Here is a 21,882-nt window from a genome sequence, read left to right as displayed (position 1 = left end):
CTCTAGCACTCTAGCACTCTGGCGCTCTAGCACTCTAGCACTCTAGCACTCTGGCGCTCTAGCGCTCTAGCACTCTAGCACTCTGGCGCTCTAGCGCTCTGGCGCTCTAGCGCTCTGGCGCTCTAGCGCTCTGGCACTCTAGCACTCTAGCACTCTAGCACTCTAGCACTCTGGCGCTCTAGCGCTCTAGCACTCTAGCACTCTAGCACTCTAGCACTCTAGCGCTCTAGCGCTCTAGCACTCTGGCACTCTATCGCTCTAGCGCTCTAGCGCTCTAGCGCTCTAGCACTCTAGCACTCTAGCACTCTGGCACTCTATCGCTCTAGCGCTCTAGCGCTCTAGCGCTCTAGCACTCTAGCACTCTAGCACTCTGGCACTCTATCGCTCTAGCGCTCTAGCGCTCTAGCGCTCTAGCGCTCTAGCGCTCTAGCATTCTATCACTCTAGCGCTCTAGCGCTCTAGCGCTCTAGCACTCTAGCACTCTAGCACTCTGGCACTCTATCGCTCTAGCGCTCTAGCGCTCTAGCGCTCTAGCACTCTAGCACTCTAGCACTCTGGCACTCTATCGCTCTAGCGCTCTAGCGCTCTAGCGCTCTAGCACTCTAGCATTCTATCACTCTAGCGCTCTAGCGCTCTAGCGCTCTAGCGCTCTAGCGCTCTAGCGCTCTAGCACTCTAGCACTCTAGCGCTCTAGCACTCTAGCACTCTAGCGCTCTAGCACTCTGGCACTCTAGCACTCTAGCGCTCTAGCACTCTAGCACTCTAGCACTCTAGCACTCTGGCGCTCTAGCACTCTAGCATTCTATCACTCTAGCGCTCTAGCGCTCTAGCACTCTAGCACTCTAGCACTCTAGCGCTCTAGCACTCTAGCACTCTAGCACTCTAGCGCTCTAGCACTCTAGCACTCTAGCGCTCTAGCGCTCTAGCACTCTAGCACTCTAGCGCTCTAGCACTCTAGCGCTCTAGCGCTCTAGCGCTCTAGCACTCTAGCGCTCTAGCACTCTAGCACTCTAGCGCTCTAGCGCTCTAGCGCTCTAGCGCTCTAGCGCTCTAGCGCTCTAGCGCTCTAGCACTCTAGCACTCTAGCGCTCTAGCGCTCTAGCACTCTAGCACTCTAGCACTCTAGCACTCTAGCACTCTAGCACTCTAGCACTCTAGCGCTCTAGCGCTCTAGCGCTCTAGCACTCTAGCACTCTAGCACTCTAGCGCTCTAGCGCTCTAGCGCTCTAGCGCTCTAGCGCTCTAGCGCTCTAGCGCTCTAGCGCTCTAGCACTCTAGCGCTCTAGCGCTCTAGCGCTCTAGCGCTCTAGCACTCTAGCGCTCTAGCACTCTAGCGCTCTAGCACTCTAGCACTCTAGCACTCTAGCGCTCTAGCGCTCTAGCGCTCTAGCGCTCTAGCGCTCTAGCGCTCTAGCACTCTAGCACTCTAGCACTCTAGCACTCTAGCACTCTAGCACTCTAGCACTCTAGCGCTCTAGCGCTCTAGCGCTCTAGCGCTCTAGCGCTCTAGCGCTCTAGCGCTCTAGCACTCTAGCACTCTAGCACTCTAGCACTCTAGCACTCTAGCACTCTAGCACTCTAGCACTCTAGCACTCTAGCACTCTAGCACTCTAGCACTCTAGCACTCTAGCACTCTAGCACTCTAGCACTCTAGCACTCTAGCACTCTAGCACTCTAGCACTCTAGCACTCTAGCACTCTAGCACTCTAGCACTCTAGCACTCTAGCACTCTAGCACTCTAGCACTCTAGCACTCTAGCACTCTAGCACTCTAGCACTCTAGCACTCTAGCACTCTAGCACTCTAGCACTCTAGCGCTCTAGCGCTCTAGCACTCTAGCGCTCTAGCACTCTAGCACTCTGGCGCTCTAGCACTCTAGCACTCTAGCGCCGGCATGGCTGGCCTCGCTGCATTTGCGCGCGGAGCCACCATTGTCATTTTACAAAGGAATTGTCAGATTCAGCTGATATAACACAGGCCTACGGACGTTAGTTTATAAGTAATTCATCAAACAGACACACAATTGTTGACATTACTAAATGTAAAGTAGTAATTTGACAAATAAAATATATTCTATAAACGCAATGGTAATGAGCCGTAAAAGATCTCTTGGGCTGTAGCTCGGACATAGAAAGCATCGCTGCTACTCATCGCCAGCCCAGGGGCGCAGGTCCACTGCCGCTACTCACCTCCAGCTTCCTGTTCTCCGCTGCGTCGTGCACGGGGCTCTTGCCGAACTTGTCCAGCGTGATGCGCGCGCCGTTCCTGCAACATGAGTAGAGAGACTTGGTGGGTTCAGACACAGCTCAGCCACCATCTTGGAGCTGCTTCCATAGCTGAACACCCACCCAAAAAACTAAGTTTAACCTCTAAAGTCCAACTCATGAGAGTTCCTTGGAGATTGGCTCTCTAGTGCCCCGCTCCAGTGGCGAAAGTCGTGGTTTCGAACCCAAAACTCCATCATGGCTCATGTTTGAAGCACTGAGTTATGTACCAATTGGTACGAAGTCCATTATAAGTGGGGGTTCCATCGCCCGAAGTCTTTGTTTAGGACAGTGTGGCGTAGAACCCCGTGTACTAAACAAACAAGCCCGCAGTAGAATAGTTTGCTCGTGTTGCTGTGGAATGAGCAGGAACAAGTCAGCTCATGTGAAGGTTCATCTGGAGGTGAGCTACAGCTGATCACTTCCACCATTTCTCATTTCCATATCTCATAATAGAAACGGTTTAGAAAACGGTCCTCATCAATTGTTTCCCGACTAGTGGCTCTGTGGTGCCAGATGCTGGCTGCGTTTCGTATTCGTCAGTTGTGGTCCAAACTTGTCCCAAACGCGACAGTTCTCGAAAGTAGTAGTAGTAGTAGTAGCAGCAGCAGCAGTGTTCTGCGTATCGTTCTGCCACTAATATTTTGTCGACAGTGATGTAAAAAAAAGCCAGGTTAAGTTACGATAAATATTTAATAGCTCATTGTTTATTTCAGTTTGTCTTATATTTACTTTATATTTTTGCTAGTTATTAAATATTAAATCCAAAAGAACTGACAGTTTCCAGTGGTTCTCTTCAGAATTAACTTGTTCTAGTTATGGTAACCTTTGTTTATTTTTAATTTCTCCCATAAAAGCAATTATAAAATAGTGTTTTAATTCATTAAAAAAATTATTCCAACTAAACAACACATATTATTTCGTACTGGTACCTCTGTACTATTTGCAAAATTAGCCCAATACAAACGCGTGTCAGGTAATCGCGGCTGAGTGCCATGCGGGGCTCGAGCCCTGCCACAGAGAGCTGGGAACACCTGGCCGACTGCGGGTGGCCGGGACAGACCTGAGCAGCCAGCGCACTGTGTCCCCGTGGCCCCGGCTGGCCGCGAAGTGCAGGGGCGTCGCTCCGTCCTCGTCCCTCAGGTTGGGGTCCACGCCCTGCTCCAGCACCTGGGACAACCACACACCACTCTACCTCTGTGGCTCCAGCACCTGGGACAACCACACACCACTCTCACAGCTGTGCTCAGCACCACCACTCTACCTCTGTGGCTCTAGCACCTGGGACAACCACACACCACTCTCACAGCTGTGCTCAGGCTGCGCCACTCTACATCTTTGGACAGCCATACACGTACTATCACAGCAGTGCTCAGTGCCACTCTACATCTGTGGCACACGCACCTGGGGACAACCGCACACCACTCTAACAGCTGTGCTCAGCACCATTCTACATCTGTGGTTTCATTATTATGTTCCCCTCGTAAAGACTCTGGGGTTAATCGGCTGTACAGTGCATCTGCTTGCTTCCTCTAGCCAACAGCGAGATGGCGGACATTGTTACCAATAAAGCAGGTTGTTAATCAGAGCTCAAGGGGTTTGAACTGAGATCACTGTAAGAGAGGCTGGTAGACTCCCTTCACTGATAACTCCGTGGGTGTCGGTCACTTAAACCAAGTATTTCCCATGCACGCACTCTACATCCACTCATGCGCTCATGGGACGCCAATGTTACGTGAACGTAAGAAATGCTAGTCTTCTATACTCTTTCATCTTCGCATCTTCCTTACCTACACAACTGCGAGTCTGGGCTCTACCACAGCACACTCTGTGCTTTACAGGAGTGCAGAGACTTGCAAGCATACCAACTGCAGGACTCTGGGATACTCTAGTACCTACAGCCTACGACCCGGGTACCTGCTGACCTCGATGACAAAGCTCAGACCACTATTAACTCTGTTACGGTCGGGGCGGAGTGGAAGGAGTTAGGGGATTTGAGGGAGACACAGAGAGAGGTGCAACTTATGGTTTGACCCAAACTCTATTACGACACTAATCGACTACCAGGTCGCAACACTGCTCTGCCGGCGCTTATAGATAGCTCAGAGTTTATCGTTACTGTCAATTTCCATTTCACCGCGATTCCTGTTTTCTAACTGGTTACATTGCACTGTTACATCTTCGTAATAATTTTTGGAAAATTAACACTCAATCTGTTTGTTTTTTGAAGTTATACTTCTAATGCGACTTCCAACAAGGTTGCCTTAAACATTTAACGCTACCATGGAGAATAACGCTACCATGGAGAATTATTTGCATGCAATTAAAAACTATTTTTTTAATGATGCCAAAGAAGTATAACTTCTCACGCGCGTACCTAAGTACACGCACCCATTTTTTTTGGCGTGATGACGTCTTATAAATCGATGAACGCCGGCTGCACGCACGAAAAATTGTCACGTTCCGCCTGAGCCGAGCGTGCTTGAACCGGCCAACCACCGTGCGATAAAATCTTCTATAATATCAAACAGGTTAAGGCGGGCCTTTTTACTAACTAATTGTTCGAGATAATATTTAAACAAACTATTTAAAATTAAATTTGAAAAATAAAATGTAAATAACATTTGAAAATTAAAAGAGTATGCAATGTTTCATGACTGTTATGACGTGAAAGTAGCCTCCTGGCAGCACGACTCACCATCCACTTGAGGCAGTGCAGGCAGCCCATCTGCGCGGCTGCATGCACGGGCGCCATGCCGTCCTTGGCCCGCACGTGCAGCGAGCCGCCCGCCTGGGTCACCAGGTACTGCAGCACGTCCAGGTGGCCCTCCTGCGCCGCCAGGTACACCGGCGTCACGTCATTGTCCATCTGCGTGTTGGCGCTGCAACAGTGCACCCCCGCGCGCTGCACCCAGGCGCTGCACACTGCACCACCGCGCGCTGCTGCGTGGGCGCGTTCCTTCCACTTTACAAACATCTGCCGAGTCTTGCAACGCTCTTTCTTCTTTATTTGTTATTCACCATCTTCTCTATCAACCACCCCAATAATCTTTACTCTCTGATTAGTCTTTTCTAGAATAATTACAACCACTATATTAAGTTGCACTTCAAATTTTTTTTAATAAATATACAAGTATAAAGTAAAACATATTATTTGTGATTTCACTTGACAGAAGAAAAACTGGAAAAACTGACAGTAAACTCTATTATAAAAAGTGAATAATGAGCCCCGTTGACAGAGCTCTCTACGGAGTGCAGCCAGTTCCAGGTACCGCCTCCTGGCGACACACTTGCGCGACACCCTGTCGCCTCACGCCGGACTCCCACTACAGTCTGCATCGGAAGGTTACCGATACTTTCCCAAAATACTTCTTGAATGTACCATTTATATCTTACACAGAAAACTTCTAAAGTAAAACTAACACTTATAGCTAGGGGCATGCATATTTCGCGAAAAGATTCCGAGACTTGCTGAAAGTTAAAACACTGTACCATCGTACTGTTTTGTGATTGGGTGAGTTTATTTCAGGTGCATGTCTACTCTTAGAACACCAATCACAGTAACTCAGCGCGGAAGCAATCGCTTCCTGAGTGGCTCGGTCAAATAAGGCAACGACTTCTCTCGCAGACGACCGCCAATCACAAGGAAGAAACCGCTGGAGCGGGTGTACCTTATTGCAGTCTAATAGGCATTCAGATTTTTTCGCGAAAAATGCATGCCCCTACTTATAGCCCATGAAACGTGGCTCTCAACAAATCAATAGCCCTTTGTATACTGTCAAAGTACCACAGATATCGTACACATACTGTTGTTACCTTATCCACACAAATATGGTACCGTCGTACCGTGATGTCAGTGTTAAACGCCCGGGGTGGGGCAGTGACGCATGCGCGCGGCGCTCAGCGTCGTCCGCCACGGTTCCAACGTGTACACTCGGAGACCGTCTCAGTCGAGCGGTGCCAGGTTTGCCAACTGTCACCCGCGCTTTGTAGATATACACCGGACATATTAGCTGATTGATTTTGTGATATGGTAAAACTATAATTATGATACCCATTGGTGCCTGTTAACCTGGAGGTCTCTAGGCCGATAAGAGACCATCAATCAATGATGTCTCGAATCACAAGTTACCCAGTTCAGACAAACTACAAGTTAGCATGCATTAAGGCGACGTTTGCTAAAGTTTGAGATGATCCTAGAATCTATCCTGGATTCACCGAACCCTCGAATTTTTCTGGTCGCCTTTTATAAACCATGGTTTGATTAGAGACTCGGGAATTTTACAGATTTATATAAGAGTGAAAGTTAATACCGAAGGCATATATTTATGTTACTAATTACTTACATTGCCCGTGATTAACGCAATTGACAATATTCACCAGGCTTACAGCAGTAATAATTTCATCTTACGGCAGGACATCCGGTGCGTAGAAAGTAAATCATAATAACGACTCCAGGATTTTGTAGTTTGATCAACAAACATGTTACATGTACACACATATGCCACTTTCAGCCAATGTAAATTTCTAAGAATGATTATCACCTATGTATCAGCTTCAAAAATAGCATTTACTTGATAACGAGTACTATAGGAAATAAAACAACAATCATGTATTGGATATACCTATATTTTAAACACTCTTTACTTTCATCGAGGACTAGTGTATTCAACATTTGTGCCTTTTGAATGATGGATATGCTGCTGTCTTGTCATTGAGAAGTGTGGCTTACAGAATGAAAAAAAGTCCCTCTTGTTGCATATTACCAATTCGACTCACGGTCACATTTTAAAGTGAACTCGTGTAAATGTTCCAGCTGAAATTTTTGGGGAGTGAGTTGCAAAACATTTTGTTGAAGTGCTACAAGTAAACCATTGTACATTTTTTAAGACTTTGGTATATGACTTTAAAAATGTACGCTGTAACTCCTTTTTACCATGTTTTTATTAACTCGCTATCTTGTCTGTTTGTGTGTTTGTTTTCTGTTCGGTACAAATTTGTTTGGTTTTGTTTACGAATAATCCCGGATTCTTGGCGACAAGCTACGAGAACAGTAAAGTGTTGCGGGTTGCATAACGCAGCACTCCCAGGCGGTGCCTACATTACCGACTGCTCCAGGCCTTCGAAGTTTTCAATAGGATGGAGGTCGGAATTACCTCATAAACATGATGTAACATTTAACTTAAAACTTTTATGAATTCTTCAGCTGTGTTATTTGATACTCTTTACGAATTCATTAACACATTTAACCCTAAATTTCACAACCTAATAAAATACAAATAAATATATTTTCTCTTCATTTATACTTTTTCAAAACGTAATAAACCATCTCTTAATTTTTGGTTTAAATATTTTTAATTGCTTATTGATACGATCTTTAAAGAAAAAAAAACAAACAAGGGGCAAATGCACACAGCTCTTTTTAAATGATTTTTTATTTACTTTGGAAGAAAAATCAACCTTTAATTTGCTAAAACTGTAAAATATATATTTTTTATACAAACTGAACAATCGAGACAGCCGGAAGAAACTCACAAACACTATATAGATTCATGGCGGAAAGTCATAAATTGAAGGACTAAAAACCTGAAAATAATTATTTACATAGCAAAATTTGGTACACCACATTTTAAAAAAAGGATTAAAAAGTATACAATATTTCTCCTAGCCCCTTACAGATTTATAAACCCATACAGATTGTCCAGTAAACTTGTGATTGTGAAATTTTAATAGCTATGAAAATACTTGTTAGATTTGAATCGAAAAACGTGGGGGCATGCAATAGTAGGGAGTAGCTGACACAACAGTTCATGTCATTCTCAGTGAAATAAAGTTTTTTGATGACATAGGCGAACTTTTCATGCATCAATTATCTATTGCTTGGGACCCAAGTTTTTCGTTTTAAATCTTACAAGTATTTTCATAGATATTAAATTAAGAAATCACTATCCCAATTTTACAGAACAATTTGTGCGGGTTATAAATCTGTATGGGGCCAGGATAAATTATTTTATACTTTTTAGTTCGTTTCAAAAACGGGGTGGAATAATTTAATTTTTTTTTTAGTTCAGTTAAACCATCAGGTTTTTATATCTCACATTAATATATTTCCCAGCTAAAAGGTTATGTGTGTGCATTTTTTTAATTTAAAAAAATTAATTTAGCAACTAGTTTCCAAATAAAATGTAATGTAATGTTTACAAAGAGCACGAACTAACTCGGCAGCACAGGGATGGACTACTTACAGTCGGTCGACGCGGAGCGGTCAGCTCGCAGCTGTGTGGGGAACTGCTGGCGCTAGCAACTAAACAAGTCCCTGGCCGCGAGTGTCTGGTTCCCGCGGCAAGTGACGCCGAGTCAGCGCTCAGCGCCTGAGCCAGGCCGTCGACTCAGCAGCGGCTGTCACGGGACCTCCCACTCCAGCGGGGTCTGTTTGCCAGCTTTCTTTAGAACTGATTTTTAAAAATGGTCGTCACGCAAAAATATCAGGGAAAACTAAATGTTTAGTACTCCGTTTACACAGAAAAAATTCCATTTTAAATTTCAGTTTGTATTAATTGTTTACAGTGCTTTGTTCCTAAGTCAACTGTTTGGTGATTTCATTATTAACAAGTCATAAATTATTTTTTGTATATGTTAATGTTATTAAATACTCGAGACATTAATGTCAAATTTGTAAGAGAGACACACATACAGTAACACGGCATTAAATAATATAGCCTACTTGAAAAAAAAAATCCATAATTCCTGCCGTTTCTGTGTATGAGTCAAGTCGGGCTACAACGGTGAGGAAATACGTCACTGTAACCTACTAAGGATTAAAACAATCCTTCCAAAATAGCCTCTCTCTAACTTTATATGGCTCAGTTGTTGTAATTTTCTTATTTAGTCTTCGCTTGTTTTTTATTTATTTATTTTTATTTCTGGAAACAAAAAAAAATGGGGGGTTCGGAACACCCAGAGCTTCCCCCTAGCTGCATGCCTGCGCCTTGCACGTCCTCAGAGTTGGTACACTTGCACTCTCGTGTGTCTCTTGAGTGGTTCCAACAATCATGCCTAGAACACGCGTTTTAGTTATTTTCACTCTCCTTAAAATACCTTTTTAAAACGACTACGGAAACAGAAGTACTAATACGCGCCTAGCGCATCTATAAATGTTCTTCGTGAACAGAGCAGCTCACGAGAGGCTGGACGGACGGCGGCCAGCGAAAGGCGGAACAGTCGCGGCTGTCGCAGAGACGGGCTGTCCCTTCACTCCGCCAGCCAGGTCCAGGTACAGCCAGGTCCAGGTACAGCCAGGTCCAGGTACAGCCGGACACAGACAAGCAGCCTGCCAGAAGCGAAGCACACAGCGCCGACGCGCACCGAGTACCAGAGCCGTACACATGCGGTCCGTAGCAGAGTCTACAATGATAGAGGCGGTGACAAGTAGGGAGTGTAGAAAATCGCGGGTTCAATAACCTCTGGGATAGAATCCACAGTCCTTGGAGAAAATGTTTTCTGTTGATCGGCTGCTCACTTGAGAGATCTCAGCTGGACTTCTCATTGGCTCGAAGAGTCGTCCACATACACTGTGAGCCAATCGCAGAGGCAGTACAAATGTCAAGGTTTTTGTAGTCTAGGCTGCCTTAAATGAAAACAAGATAAGTCGATAAAATGTATTGCTTGTCAATATAGACTCTAAACATTGTAATCTCTGCTTCCTTCTGAGGTTGGCAGGCATGCCGTAGTTGCTCCCGAGCGAATTACGGACACCTGCAGTACAGCAAATTGCGATCTCAATGGCTTAGCTAAACTAAAACAGCAGTCATGAACACAGTATGTTGAAGCCTAACCATCTGGCAAATCAACGTTCAGCCTTTCATCCAATTGCTAGAGATCGGAAAAATTCGCGAATTCATTTCGCGACAGGCTAAAATACAAATAGTTATACATCAGTGCTGCCTCTGCTATTGGCTCACCACTCACCTGGATGACTCTGGGCCAATGAGAAACACGCAACCAAAGCTTTATCGAATCACAGGCTGCAACGTTGGGACGTCTCACAATACAGCAGCCAATGAGGGGGTTACATTTGACCGAGTGTACGTATAACTATGGAGTTCATCCTGCAGGTCATTGAACGCGCGAATTTTTTCGGTCCCTACCAATTGCCCAAGTAGAAAAAAATGACAAGTGTTTGCACTTGTTCCCCGAGGTTGTCTGCGATATTTTCTTGTTTCTCTAACATCTGCATTAACTATTAAATGTATTAACTTCAACCGCAATATAATATCAGTATTGACATGTTGCTAACAGTAGTTCAGTCTGTGCTGCGGTAAAGACCTCCTTGCCGCTATACGGATTGGTAACCATCACTCGACAGTCACAAAAGAAAAAAAAGAAAGGCTAAATTGCTTGCAGTTCACAGCCGAATCAAACTGAATTCTCGCTCTGGCAACATACAACGAAGGTGAAAGCGCCTTCAGGACATAGAGGCTATGTTATTCATTCGCTCCCAATTAACAAATTACAGTTGCTATCAAGTTGAGCATTTAACTTCGTCGAAAATGAAATCAAGCACGGTTGCAATCAGGGGGAAATTCAAGAGGAGAAGTTCGGAAAGTTTCGACAGCGTGTAGGTTCGAGACTCTGCCCGCAACAGCTCGGAGCAGTAACACAGTTTACCTGCAATTCCGGCGAAGCAGCTAATGGCTGGTTGCCGCCAGTCACGGCTCGGAGCTGCGCGAGACCCGCCGACTAGCTGTACACAGGCGGATTCCTGGCGTCCAGTAGAACAGCCACAGCGTTTCCATTGGCCAATCATGTGCGAGTGATTTTTAAATTCTCTATTAAGCTTAAAAAATAGTTGTAAAACCATCCGGTATAATTACATAGCTTTTAAAACAACTCATACGCGAGAATCACAACGAAGAAAAGGTATTTACGCGGACAGATAACAGCAGCAACGCACACACAGAAACAGGGTGATTCTCGTTAGACAGCTGCAGGATCATCCGCACAAGATCAGTTGGAAACATATAGACATATCATTGGGAATCCGAGCGAATCCCAATGATCCGCACGTTCTTCACAACACCTTTCCATTTCGATTATGCCATCAGGCTAGAAGGCTAAAATTGTGGTGAATATCACTCTTGTATAATTATATAATTATATTGACGACCATCAATTTAAGCGCTTATAAATCATTAAACTAAATTCAGTCTGTTTGTGCCTGAGGACGGGAATAGATAGCCTAGATCTCAGTTCCCGAAACGTCGCAACTATTGTCTTAGGAAGCCCACAGTGCTGTCTGCGTTGTGGTGTCTGTTTTGTAACATCGCTGGTTCACCTGTGCGTCTCTGTGTTGTCCAAGGTCTTCCTGTGTCTTTATTTACTGTCGTTGTTGCTATTGTCTTATCGATTTAGCCCACAGTGTCCGTCTGTGCTATGTTTTTATTCTTGTTCAACTATTTATTCCACGGAATTTTCTGTGTGTGTTTTTTATTGTAGACTTGGGCTTATTTCAGCTGTTTTCTATGTGTTCGCATGTTGTTCAGTACATCATTTTTGTATTTTTTTTTTTTGTAAATTTTCGCGGTTTCTTGTGACGTACAGTATAACCGTAAATTGTGTATGTCCAAAATAACGATTTGAAATATAAGCTCTGAAATTTATTTATATACGTTCAGTTTTACTGTATGAAATTCTATGGCTCGATCAACTTTTGTATCAAATATCAAACTTAAATATTTGTGTTCAAACGTAAGTTAAAACATGGAGTGGAAGCAGCTCCACAGAAACACTCTTCATGACCTTCTAAGAGAGTAAAGGTTGCCGGCAACCACTCGCTGACATTTCGGAGGTTGTAATTACATCCGTCCATCCGTCCATCCGTCCATCCGTCCGTCCGTCTGTCCGTCCATCCGTCCATCTGTCCGTCCGTTCATCCATCCATCCGTCCGTCCGTCCGTCCTTCCGTCCATCCCTCCATCCGTCCTTCCGTCCATCCGTCGAAAGTATAAGCGTGGGAGGCTTCTGACGGACATTTGGAGTTGTTTGGGCCTTCTGATTGGCTTGAGGTCACGTGATTGACGGACGGATGGAAGTGTATCAAAGCGGCATGTGTTCTCTCAGCCGAGCACTCGGCCGGGATGCTGGGCTGGTTATGAAAGCGATGATGGGTCTCGGCGGAGAGTGTTGTGCAACTGCGGGCCGCAGCAGGAGCGCCTTGCCCAACAGGCGCCCGCGGGAAAGCATGGCCAATGGCGTGTCGCGGCGTGTGTAGTGGGGCGGAGCCTAGGGACGCCACTTCCTTCCGCCTCGTCCGGTCTCCCTGAGCCCCGACAAGGTCGCCTCGCCGCCTGGACCCGCCTGCTCGCATGGTCCCGCAGGGTCCTCCGGTCCAACCACCAGCGACATGCACCACACCAGTTCACTGCGGGCTGGCTGCACGCAGCCGGGGTGTTCGGAGCTGCAGCCGACCTTCACGACCGGGAACTTCGGAACTACTCTTCAACGGAACCGAGAATTCCCAGTACTTTCGGTACGAGGTAGTTCGTTATTAATGGTGCAGCAGTCGGTGATTGATGTAGTGATAGTTACTTTGAACGATTAAACAAGTTTTAGTGACCACAAGTAAAAAGATAAACATTTATGTTACAATTTTTTTATTGCAAAAAGTAACTACTAATGTGAAAAAAATCACTTTATTCTCGGCCTTACTCTCAAATCTTTAACTTTGGTAAAAAAAAATTAAACATATAATTGATTTAGCGCATGCATAATCACAGAAGTATTAAATAACATGACATTTGTTCTTTTCGTAACAAACTCAAAAGATTGAAGGACCGCTGGCGCCACGACCACAGGCACCGACTCAAGACTGGCTCAGCCACAAGGAGTGCCTCGCCGGACAGGAGCACACGGAGGAAACCTCGGCGCTACTTCCCGCTTGTGAGCCCTAGACACAGCCACGCTGCCGGGACTCTGGGACGACCTTCACACAGGTCGGCGTCTGCTGTCCATTGGCCGGGTGCATGTGATTGGTCAGTTGGATGGTGTAGTGTTGTTATTGGTCTGTTCCCGCCGAGAGCCATCTTGAGTCAGCAGCCGTGACGACTCTTTAAATACCAAACACCCTCTTAAAATATCAAACACCCTCTTTAAATACCAAACTGTTAAGACTGCTGAAGAATAAGTGGAATGTCACTGGTTTCTACACTGCTGTAGTTTTCGAAGTTTCATATTTATGGCGTGCACTGTTATAATCTAGTGGTATTTAACATGCTGAAGCATGAAACAGTCAAGAAGAACAGTCACGCGGATGGTTGCAGATGTAATTGTTACCAAAGAGAAAAGACAGGCGAGTGTCCATGGCTTGTCACGCCCCAGCGTGAAGTAACAGTGATGTGCTGCAAGCCGCGGCTAGGTACGTGTGCAGACCTCTGACCCACGAGGTACCGTCGCCTGCCTCTGACCCCGCCTCCCCCGTGTAGCAGTCGCATTGTCAGCGCACACCGTCACACGCCAGAGCGCACTTTCCCGACTCGCCAGCGCCGCCAACTGCCGCGTGAGGCGCTGCAATCGCACTGCGCCGGAAAACACATTATTAAAATGAATACACATTCTAACACGCTCTGGATTTCCAATCAAACCTCGACATATTAGTTTCCAGCGCAGTATGGCCGCTGTAAGGGTAGCGCACGCGAGGGTATGTCACCGTTCGTCATTCAGTCAGTGTTATTTATTTAGAATCTTCGGCTCCATTCATCTCATGTTAACGGTAGGATATAGTGCAGTACCGCGGTACTCAGCGGTTGGCAGCTCTGGCCGGGCGCGCGGACCGGAAGTGACCGCGGAAGTGAGGGTCCTGCGCGACAATGCGCGCGTGTCACGGCGAGTGTTCCGTTTCGCGCATGAGCGCTCAGAGCGGCAGTGCTGTGGTCATGACTGCAGGCGTCAGAGTCTAACTGCATCTACACAGATCCCCAGACATGCCCTGGAAGACTTTAATGCCGTAAGATAAGTCCGATTTTCCCTTCACACATCAGGGGGGAATTCCACTCTGTTGTGGCACCACTGGTAAGCATAATTCTTCAATAAAAACGAAAAAGACTGGGAAAAAAAAATACTAAACTCCGGATTTGGACCTGATTTTCGACAAAGGATTTTTTTTAAATGCTTTCCATTTTGTTAAAATTCACTAAACTGTTAATACTAAAAGGTTTCCGCACATGTTTGATGACTATAAATTTTAACAAAGTATGAAATATTCGGTGTATCATTATAAAGTTTTATTTTTTATACCTATGTGAATTCATGGACATTCATTTTATAATAAACGTAATTTATTTTATTTTAAGTAAAAATAATATAAAGGATAAAGTCTTTCTTAGAATCAATAAAATGGACGGAGTTATGTATTTAATAATATAATATCAATATGATAAACAAATAAAATGGGTTCATATATATTTGCATACATACATGGGTCCGCCATCTTACTGGGAAAATTTCGTTGCATTGTGCGCACGCGTCGTAAATATTCACTCATCATTTTTTCATAACGCGCCTAAAGAAGTGTAACTTAAAAAAAACACAGTAACATGTTTCAAACTGCTCTGTATTTTACTTTTTGTATTAAGATTTTAGCAACTTGTTAAAAAAAATTGAGAAATGTACAAAGCATTTTGCTGTAGAGAACTGTGTGAATGACAAGTATTGCTGGTGAGAAGAAACTCCTTACATTCCTTTCTTTAATTAAGCCTAGACTGATCTCACAATTTACCCAAAAAATTACTGGCTTTAATTGAAGAATTATTTACTGGCTTTAATTAAAGAATTATTGTGATTATTCTGAAAGTGACTAGGTTTTACAACTATTTCTTTCCCCATCAACTAGCATAAAGACGGTACAATGTTGTATTAACTATCGTGACACAAACACTGCGATGGACAAGTGTTCTCGTGGAATACAAAAGCTGCGTTCACGCAAAACTTTTGTAAAATGAACTTCTTCCGTTGATTAGAACCAGCAACGAGGGATATCTGCTCTGTAGCGCTCATAAATTTGTACTGGATGTTATACTGCAGATACATGTATTGCCCATGAATCTTCGTTATCGCTCCCGAATTTATATAAGAAAATGACTACACAAATTAAAAGGCCACATTTGTAAATAAAATTTCCATTGAAATGTAAAGGGGTTAACATTCAGTAGTGTTAATAAACGTTTCAAAAGTGTTTCTGTAGTGTGTACATGAAAAAAAAAAAAAAAAAGTTTATCGAAGTCCAGCAAACAGTCATATTATCTTAACGAACGTAGTCTAGTCGTAAATAAATTATTTACCACAAGTTCAGTATGGCCGTTATATAATGCGAAACAACTGCAGAAACTCGGGTGATCAATGTCTTCAAGAATGGACTCCACAGTCTTGAACTTGCTCAGGTATAATCACTTCTCACCGACTACTCACCTGGAATAAGTCTCAACTGGGCTACTGATTAGACACTTCTTTGGTTGGGAGTTTCTAATTGGCTCGAGTCCTCCAATAAAACTGAAAGATCCATCGCAGAAGAAATCTGAAGGTGTAATATCTCAATACAGCAATAGCCTATCGCGAAATGAATAAGCGAATCATTCCCGTTTCTAGTAACGTGTTATAGATATAGCCCCGATTATTGCGCGGATTCATTTGACTCCAGGATAGACTCCACTTGCCTACATATAATAAAACAGTTTAAAGTGATCATCGCTCGATAGCAATTGGTGGGTGACCACTTCTTCTCCTTGTTTATAACTGGCTGAGTCGCCAGAGCACTGCAGTCCAATCATCAGCGTGAAGTTGAGAGCCAATGAATCCGGGAGAGAATAGTGTCTTCACTCTGTATTTTTATAAATGGAACAGAAATATTCATGTTGAATTACATATATTTGTACATTCGTATATTATCATGAAAGCAATTGTGTTCTCAGAAATACTGGGTTCGGATTCTTACTTTGGCATTTATGCTTTGTGTTGTTCCAAAACCTCCAATAGTTAAAGTTATTTGTAAACTGTTCCCTGAATAGGTTTTTAGTATTAACTGGGCACATTAATAAACATATTAAAACCAAAATAAAGCCTAATCATTGACTATTTGATTATATTTTCCATAGTTTAAAAAAATATGCTTGAATCAAAATATAGAATTATGCGCCATTTTTAGTAAGAAATACTCAGTATTATCTCGAAAAACGTGTTTCATGTATGCAAAAATATCCACATCCACGTGTTGTACAAAGTTAGTATTTCTTGGCATCTGGTTTGCAGGAATCTCTCGTGAAAGTGCAGGGAATGTTTTTCTGTGTAGTTGCAGGCCTGAACGAGGAAGCGAGAGGCGCTGGCAGTCCGCGGGGAAGAGGGTCGTGATTGGCTCGCAGGACGTGAGCTCGTGATGCCAGACACGGGCGACCTCGTGTCTGATTGGCCGCTGCGCGCTGAGCGAGGTCTCGCATTGGCCGGAACTCCTGGTCCTCATAGAGACCAAGAGACAACAGTGGAGTTGCCCCTCAGCCTCGAGGCAACGTCCGAGAACCAGCCTGGTGAGAGGCGAATCATTCATCCCATGATTGACGTGCTGGAGAAATCAAACCAGCCAATCCCAAATAAGAGGTTCCCTTCTCCCTCCACTACACTGGGCCTCCCTGAGGTGACGACAGAGTAGTTTTTGTTTGCAAGTGGACCGGATGTGATCCATTCCGTACCCCAAAGATTCAGACCGGCCGGTTTCATAAGTCTCGTCCGCTCTGAGCGGGGACCAGAACATTGGGACATGTCGAGCCTGTGGAGTGTTTTATTTATCCGTGTCGCAACGGTGGAGTGGTACTTCAAACGACGTCTCTCGAATCCAAAAACTATATGGAACAAGTAGTCGCTTATTTCTTAGATGGCGACCATAAGATATAATTGTATAAATGGTAATACATGCACATACTATGTCCTTGTATGCAGTGTTTTTACATCACTGCTTGTTATCATTCAGAGTAATTATCTCCTTCTGTACTTGAGCGGGCCCATGAGAAAGTAGTTGCAGTTCTTTATAAGGACTGAAGGTGCTTCAATAAAAATAATTCTACCAACTGTAGGAGAATGGAGGAGCTACAAGAGCTTGTTGAAATGTCTCTTCGCCAAACTGCTTCACGAAATACAAGAAAATCTGGAAAACACTTTAACATCTTCACGCTGCTTTGTTCGGAATAAATATTTAAGACATGACTTATTTATTTTTAAAATAATCACTATACTTGTGTACTGCAACAGCCCCGTCATCGCTGGACAAGTCAGGACCGATGGGGACAGAGTCATAGCGAAGTCAGTGCACCAGCGCTAACTAAGCAGACACTGCCATTGGCTGGATCGCAGCCTCCCTGACCGGCGACCCGGTATAACCTTGATAACTACATCGCAATACTGAGTTACTACAGGTCATGATGGCCAACTTCATTATTTTTAATGGATATTTATGTATATTGGAACCTATCCGAGGGCCAAACATATTTGAATCAATATTACATTTTTACATACATTTGAATGTCTTTTTTTCTGTAGGATAAACGCATGATACAAAATGTGGAATTTAATAAAACTATGTACAAAAATAACTTTAATTCTTAGAAGAGATTACAATGGAACAATATGTAGATTATAAAATTAAAAGGATACTTTTCAATATATATGTGAGAATGTCGAGTGTTTGCATAATCGTGTGATGATTAATGCTCTACAAATTCAAAGACGGCTAATACAGCACAGTTGCATAATATTCCATTATTGAAAGATTGTTCAGGCCGCACGCCTGATGGCCACCACTGGTTTAAATAATACGTGGAATGGCCTGTGCAGTTATTATCGTGCAACGGTCGGCATTAGAGTCCACAGTCGCTTGCACGGCCTCATCGTCACGACGGTTCCTTTCAGGTAATGATACTATAATGAGGCGGGGGGCGCTTCCTGGCTGATGTAACAGCTGCGGGGATGTAGTTCATCCGACTGCGCGGTGAAACTGTGTCTCGCCACTCTCTCGAGGCTGGTCCTAGTGCTTGACTGCTTGGGTGTACGAGCCTTCATGCCGCTCTGCACAGACTCTTTCCGACTCTTTAACCCTTCAACTTTGCTGAGGGGGCTACAACTGTCGAGCGTTAAAAGTCCCGATCGCATCTCGATGCCAGAGATTGCTGAGAGAGGACTGAGATAGGACTGAGAGATGGCTGAGAAAGGACTGGTAGAGGGCTGAGTCGGCTGAGAGATAGCTGTAAGATTGCTGATAGATTGCTGAGATAGGACCGAGAGATTGCTGAGAGATGGCTGAGAGAGGGCTGAGAGAGGGCTGAGAGATGGCTGAGGGCTGAGAGATGGCTGAGAGAGGGCTGAGAGAGGGCTTAAAGATCTGAGAGAGGGCTGAGAGAAAACTGAGAGAGGGCTGAGAGAGGGCTGAGAGAGGACTGAGAGAGGGCTGAGAGAGGACAGAGAGGACTGAGAGAGGGCTGAGAGTGAACTGAGAGAGGACTGAGAGAGGACTGAGAGAGGACTGAGAGAGGGCTGAGAGAGGACTGAGAGAGGACTGAGAGAGGGCTGAGAGTGAACTGAGAGAGGACTGAGAGAGGACTGAGAGAGGACTGAGAGAGGGCTGAGAAAGGACTGAGAGAGGACTGAGAGAGGGCTGAGAAAGGGCTGAGAGAGGACTGAGAGAGGGCTGAGAGAGGGCTGAGAGGACTGAGAGAGGGCTGAGAGAGGGCTGAGAAATGGCTGAGAGAGGACTGAGAGAGGGCTGAGAGTGAACTGAGAGAGGACTGAGAGAGGACTGAGAGAGGGCTGAGAGAGGACTGAGAAAGGACTGAGAGAGGACTGAGAGAGGGCTGAGAAAGGGCTGAGAGAGGACTGAGAGAGGGCTGAGAGGACTGAGAGAGGGCTGAGAGGACTGAGAGAGGGCTGAGAGAGGACTGAGAGAGGACTGAGAGAGGGCTGAGAAAGGGCTGAGAGAGGGCTGAGAGGACTGAGAGAGGGCTGAGAGAGGACTGAGAGGACTGAGAAAGGGCTGAGAGGACTGAGAAAGGGCTGAGAGAGGGCTGAGAGGACTGAGAGAGGGCTGAGAGGACTGAGAAAGGGCTGAGAGAGGGCTGAGAAAGGGCTAAGAGAGGGCTGAGAGGACTGAGAGAGGGCTGAGAGCGTGGTCACGCTCCACGCTCACGAGATGGGCGATAATGGGCGCTCTCCGGCGCCTCGCTGCAACATCTCCGCGGCTCTGTTGTCTGCAGGTTCCTGTGGCAGCCTGGAGGGGGTAATCGGGGCCACGGGTCTACACCTCGCGTTTCACCGCAGCACTCGGACATTTACCACTCCCCCCTTCCCCTCCCTAGCGGCACCCAGTCCCAGGTGCGCGGTTCTCAGCCTTATGCCTGGCTGCTGCCCATTGGTTGTTATTGCTGGCGGCTGGCTGCATCGCTCTTCCGTTTACAGTTGAACGACCTTTATGTTTGGATGGCTGACAACTTGAAGGACAAGAAGACAACTATAATTTGTATCATGTGACCTCCCTCAAATTTTTAAAGAGTAGTTCCAGATCTACCCATTTCCCAGACATTACTTGCAAACCAAAACATTGATGACTACCGAATGAATATGTTTACAACACCGTGACAGAACCTCAGAGGCATGAGGATATGGAGACCACTGGTAATAATTTTGAGAACTTTAAACGTTTGAGACAAGTTCCGTGACACAGACTATACCTTCAAAGGTACTGACACTACAGGTAGCGTCCCAAGGGTACGAAGTGGAAGCAGCCAATAAAAAATGACTTGGACTTTTGTATATAATGCCGTAGAGGTTATCCAGGAACCTGGACTGATTGTGTACAGTGCTGTGTACGTTTTCCTGGTGTCTGGTGTTGATTGTATAAAGTGCTTTAGATGTTATCCTGGTGCCTGAACATAATTGATGGCTGTGATGGTGGGCTGACAGTAGATATGTGATTGAAATAAACCCAACAACCACGAAACACAGACAATGCTACTAAGTTTTAACACACAACTGGTCTGGAAATATCTTCGCGAAAATTGCATGGACATAGAAATTACTACATACCATACTATTGGCTACTGATTATTTGGCGGACTCTTGCCCAATGACTAGAGACCTGAAAAATTCGCGGATTCATTTCGTGTTATGCTAACATTCAAATAATTATACCTTAGTGTTGCTTCTGCCATTGGTTCACTGTTAATCTGGAGGACTGAGGGCAAATTAGAGACCCTCACTCATAGAAGTGTTGAATCACCGGCCACCCAGTCGAGACGACTCACAAGTTAGCAGCCAATGAACAGTTGGCATTTGCCCGAGTGTGTGGAGGATATTGGAGTCTATCCTGAAGGTCATTGAACCCGCGAATTTTTCCGGTCTCTACCAATGACATTCGATCAACTAAATAAGTATCGAACCGCGTACAACCCAGTATACACCTCACAAGTCAGCAGCCAATGAGCAGGTGACTTTAACCCGATTCTATAGAGGACTTTGGAGTCCATACTAGAAGTCATCGAATGCGTGAATTTTTCCAGTCCCTAAATGTTTGTCCACCAGACTGGACTCCAAAATCAATAGCCACTCAGCAAACGGCGTCGTGTTAAGCATACGGAAAGCTGCACAGTCTAGGCTAAAGGTCGGGAAATCAGCCAATGAAACGGCAGCCCGGACAGTATACTTGGTGAGCGACAGCTGCAGGTGGCGGTCCTTGCAGCTGGCAGCAGCGGTGCTGGGCCGACTCGTCCACAGCAGCTGCGGAAACTATGCGCCGTACGTAGCGAGCTATTGTAGACGCGGTGACGGCAGTTCAGTGTTTGCTATGGGAGGAAGATGAAGCAGGCTTAGGAGGCTGACAATGCGAGGAAGAAGAATATTGTCACCGAACCGGTTCTACGAGAAAATGAATTTCAAATGAATTAGACCTGATTTAACAACAGGACGTAACACTGACAACAGGAAATAAGACAAACTCAAGAGAGGCAAAGTAAGAAAGAACGGGTAATGAAACGAAGAGGTTTGGACAGCTTGAAGAATAATGAGTTGAGGAGAGAGGCTTGGAGGTTGGAATACAATCGAACATGATCGCAGGATAAATTGCTTCCAGAGACAATCTTTGAATACCAGCTCCCGCCACTCAGACGCCGACACAACAAACCAACAATCGTAGCTCTTGAATCGCGTAAACAAGACGCCTGTACTGGTTTCCTCACAAGCTGGGTGTTCGATACTGTCAGAGAAAATATAATAATAATCTCACTGATTCATTTTGCGATAGGCTACAGTTCAATTTTTGTACCTTTTGGCAGCATCCATGACTCGCCCAAAGTTCCTTCCGAGACCCCTGCCCGATGAAAAAACCTGCCACTAAGAAATGCCGAATCACGATTACTTAGTATGGGATGCATTTTTCGCAAAAAAAAAATTATAATCTATCTGTGCGTTTAAACACTGTTTTATCATCTGTGTTGAGTTATTTCAGGTTCACTTCTACTGTCCGCACATGCATGAACACCCACCCAGTGCGGTCCTGAATGCCCGGCCAAATTAGGCAATGGCTTTTCTTGCAGACG

The 21,882-nt window shown here is 45.1% G+C and overlaps 1 protein-coding gene across 1 annotated transcript in view; it reads right to left on the bottom strand.

The window, feature by feature from the left end:
* The window catches only part of LOC134543330 (espin), a 100,671-nt gene that overhangs the window by 47,284 nt on the left and 31,505 nt on the right, over nt 1–21,882 (bottom strand). Inside the window, exons 3-5 of the mRNA XM_063388285.1 lie at nt 4,962–5,145; nt 3,327–3,433; nt 2,189–2,264 (exon numbers count right to left, since the gene is read on the bottom strand). Of these exons, the coding sequence (XP_063244355.1) occupies nt 2,189–2,264; nt 3,327–3,433; nt 4,962–5,145 (367 nt within the window). The remainder of the gene's footprint in view (nt 1–2,188; nt 2,265–3,326; nt 3,434–4,961; nt 5,146–21,882) is intronic.

The sequence above is a fragment of the Bacillus rossius genome (assembly GCF_032445375.1).
Source record: "Bacillus rossius redtenbacheri isolate Brsri chromosome 9 unlocalized genomic scaffold, Brsri_v3 Brsri_v3_scf9_2, whole genome shotgun sequence".
Classification (NCBI taxonomy): domain Eukaryota; kingdom Metazoa; phylum Arthropoda; class Insecta; order Phasmatodea; family Bacillidae; genus Bacillus; species Bacillus rossius.
The sequence above is the reverse complement of the archived record's forward strand: the minus strand, read 5'-3'. Positions and strand labels throughout refer to the sequence as shown.